The sequence below is a fragment of the Cariama cristata genome, unplaced genomic scaffold (assembly GCF_000690535.1).
Source record: "Cariama cristata isolate BGI_N322 unplaced genomic scaffold, ASM69053v1 scaffold21080, whole genome shotgun sequence".
Taxonomy (NCBI): Eukaryota; Metazoa; Chordata; class Aves; order Cariamiformes; family Cariamidae; genus Cariama; species Cariama cristata.
Genome location: NW_009596620.1, coordinates 1 through 3,745, shown reverse-complemented (window position 1 = coordinate 3,745; position 3,745 = coordinate 1). Strand labels below are relative to the sequence as shown.

The 3,745-nt window shown below is 58.0% G+C and overlaps 1 protein-coding gene across 1 annotated transcript in view; it reads right to left on the bottom strand.

Moving 5' to 3' along the window:
• The window catches only part of AFAP1L1 (actin filament associated protein 1-like 1), a 9,088-nt gene extending 8,097 nt beyond the window's left edge, over positions 1-991 (bottom strand). The window contains exons 1-2 of the mRNA XM_009706943.1: positions 976-991; positions 234-362 (exon numbers count right to left, since the gene is read on the bottom strand). Of these exons, the coding sequence (XP_009705245.1) occupies positions 234-362; positions 976-991 (145 nt within the window). The remainder of the gene's footprint in view (positions 1-233; positions 363-975) is intronic.
• Positions 992-3,745: the final 2,754 nt, after the last annotated feature.

Here is a 3,745-nt window from a genome sequence, read left to right as displayed (position 1 = left end):
GCCAGCCCCTACACCCACGGTGGGGAGAAGCGGGGAAGCGAGAGTGGGGAGCAAAGTGCCCTGAGGGGGCTGAGCAGGTGCTGGGCACTGGGCACAGAGGCAGCTCATCCCCGCTTTGCAGAAGCTTTTGCCTGCCCTGCTGGGGTTTTGGCCAGGACCCCCCAGGACAGCTGCTGGGGACATCCACTGCTCCTGGGGACAGCCACCAGGCACTGCAGGAGCGGGACACAGACCTGCGGGTGGCTGCAGCTTCTGCAGGATGGTGGAGACAGCCAGCTTCTTCTCCTGCGTGGTGGCACTGAGGTACTCGTGGTCCAGCAGCTTGAGCAAGACACTGAGCTCTGGCAGGAGCTGGTCCAGCACTGGGGGAAGCAGGAAAATGTCTGTCAGCCAGGGTCCTGTCAAGGTGCTAGGGTTAAGACAAGGCAGAAGGGGCTGGAACATGTGGAAGATCCCAGGATGGAAGTCTTTCCCAGCTGGCCCAGCATGGCTCAGGCGGTATTTGTTAAATGCACACGTGCTCCTTCCTTGCACAAGCTCTTCCACCTGCACGTAGACACCGGGATGCAGCCTGCTGAGCCTGTGAATGGAAACACCAGCTCTGCAGGCTACTGGACCACTATCAAAGGGCTCAGCACACATATTTTTCCACGCAGATAAAACTACACCTCTGTCTGCCTGACAGCATATCTTTGCTGCTGGTGCCCTCTCGCTGTGATGGGCGCTGGGTGATGACAGAGGGAAGGAAGGAAGGAAGGAAAGGAAACTCAGATGCCATCTCCAAAGCCACCTGGCAATGTCACCCAGGGAGACGTCCTCCCAACCCTTGCCTGCTGGGGGACATTCATATTAGCCTGCTGCGCTCAGACCACGCATGACCTCCCAGCCCAGTGCCACCTCCACAGGGTCCTCATGCACAGGCTAGAGCCTTCCTCCCCATGCTCGCCAACAGCAACTCCTCTGCCCTGTCGTCACTCCTCCCCTGCATCATCCCAGCTCATCCACGTTGCTCCAAGGCCACTTCTCCCAGCCCAGTGCCACCTCCACAGGGTCCCCATACACAGGCTAGAGCCCTCCTCCCCATGCTCACCAACAGCAACTCCTCTGCCCTGCCGTCACTCTTCCCCTGCATCATCCCAGCTCATCCACATTGCTCCAAGGCCACTTTTCTCTTCCCTCCAGGCATGGAGTCACTGCCCCAAGGGACAGTCCTTGACCCACACAGGCAGCTGAAAGGGGCCCAGGAAGAGGATGGGGACGGCAGCACAGGAGAGGCTCTCCCCACCCGGCTCTCTGTTAGGTGAGTGTTGGTCCAACACACACAGCCCCAGAGGCAGCCAAGAGGGCCAGAGCAGCTGAAATCTTGGCAAAGAGGAACCGCACGAGAAGCCACCACTCATCTGCTTTCCAGTATGTGGGATCCCAGTAGCCACCAGCTCCTGGGCTGCTGCTGCACCTGAGCACAGCATCAGCCTGGCAGACGGAACCGGGCAGGGGAGAGAGGGAGAGCCCAGCAAAAAGCAGGAAAAGAAAATTTGCCGCAAATCACCATCACAGGCACAACACATAAAATTGTACCTCTTCTCTTTGATGTGGTGATTCATGGGCTAGTTTTTACGAAGCAAAAGCACACTGTGGCTGTGGGGTTACCCATGCAGCAAGGCTCCAGAAAACACTTGGGTGTTTACATATCAGAGCAGGGCTACAAAAAAAATTCATCACTGAATGCAGTATTTACAGTGCTGGCAGCAGCTGACCAACAGCTTTGGGAAAACGTGTTGGTCAGGGATGGGAAGGACCAGGAGGACTTGAACAAGGCAAGCTCTGGACTCCAAATTTCTCATGGGCTCTAACACCCCCAATTCTGCACATGTACCGATATCGTCATCCCAGGTCTCTTCCTGTACTGTATCTCCTCTGAGCAGGATAAGACAAAACTAAGCTGGATCCAAAGCCAAGCTCCTGTTTTACCCAGGACCATGCACCCACCCAGCTCCACTGGCATCCAGGGTAGCTCCTGCAGGGTCCAGTGCCTGTGGGAGACAACCTGCATTGCAGAGGCCAAGCTCGGACACCAGCAAACCTGCAGCTCTGGAGGCTACAGAGCGTGGAAAAAAAAAAAAGATGCAGTTTCTTCCAGTGCAAACATGAGCAGGATCCCTTCTCTTGGCAGCAACTGAAAGTCATTGTGGTGCAGCTGGAGCAGCATGCAGCTGGTTTTGGGTCTCCAGGGACAGGAAGAGAGGCCAGAGGTGACCACAGAGGCAGCTTGGATGTGCTGACTGATGGGGGTGGCTTGCAAGGAGGGGAGAACGTGTGCCCCAGCAGCACGGAGCATCACAGACAGCCTGCCCCAGCTGTACCCATCCCCACTGCTGCCTCTCGGGGCTCTGCCAGGGGAAGGGCCCCGGCAGAGCAGAGCTGGGCAGCAGCAAGGGCTGGCATGGGGGATATTTCCCAGGGGAAGGGCAGGATGTGCTGTGCTGCTGCAGCTGATGGGATCCTCCTTACTCATGTTCTTTAACAAGCTTCTGCTGGGCCCTATCCAAACACCACATCCACTCTGCCCAACACCCATCAAAAACTGGGCTGCTACAGGTTTGACCCAGGATTTTGCATGCCCACATTCCACCCCTGTGAGCCACAGCCCGGAGCATGGAGCAAGTCTCTCGGAACCGGCGAGAAGCAGGCTGGCACTGCTGCCCAAAGCAGGGATAGTGCAATAAAACTAACTGCTGTTTCAAAGGTTTTCAGCTGAAGGGGAGCCCAACATGACTGGGTTGATGCAGATCAGTGCCCAGCTAAGACAAGCCCCCAGGCAAGGAGACAGCGTGCCTGGCCCCAAATCACTGCATCCCCAGGACACGAGGCAGGATACGGCTCACAAGCCCCTTCCTGCCGCCCCGGCCGATGGGCTTCTATCTCCACAGACCTTCTGCTTCCTCCTCCCTCCCCAGCGCCAAGCTAAACAGCAGCCTCAGCCCTTTCAGCAAGAGCAGCTTTGCCAGCGCCCATCTCCCATAGGCAGGCCAAACCAGGACAGGTAGCCCCCAGGCAGGGGGAAAATCCTCAGCACAGCTCCAGAAGGGGCAAGCAAGCTTGGGGAGCTGGCAGAATCCCCCAGCCCATGGGGAAGGAGAGGGCAACCACAGGGGGAGCAGGGCTCCTGCTCCTTGAGCTGGAAAAACACCCCAAAGCAGAGAGGCAGCCAGAGGACCCAGGTCTTGCTGATGCGCCGCTTGCTGCCCCGTTCCAGCACGCACCTCGCGGGGTGGGGATCTGCTCCAGCCACAAGAAAACCTCATGCGTGTGATGAGCAAGGGTAAGCACTCAGCACCGGTGGTCATCTCCTTGCTCCCCTGCAGAGGCAGGAAGGGAGGGAAGAGGGGCAGATCCTCCCTGGGGTGTTTGCAGAGAGCTGTACAGGCAGGATGGGAGCTCCTGCTCAGCAATGCCATGGTGGTCTCCAGGCCAGGGGAGACATCCTCCCTTGCAGGGCTTGGCAGGGCAGGGGATTAGCAAAGAAGCAGCTGGGACAAACAGCAAGATGCCTCCCTGTCCACCCAGAACCTGCAAGCGTCTAGGGAGTCATCCGTCTTCCTGCCACTCCAGCTCAGCAGGCTCTTAGCTGGCCATGAGCTCCCACGGAGGTGATGAGCACCATGCACATTCCCTACATCAGCTTCCCACAGCACACCAAAGCCTAGGCTGTGGTGCTCACCAGCATCCCCATCCCCTGCCACAT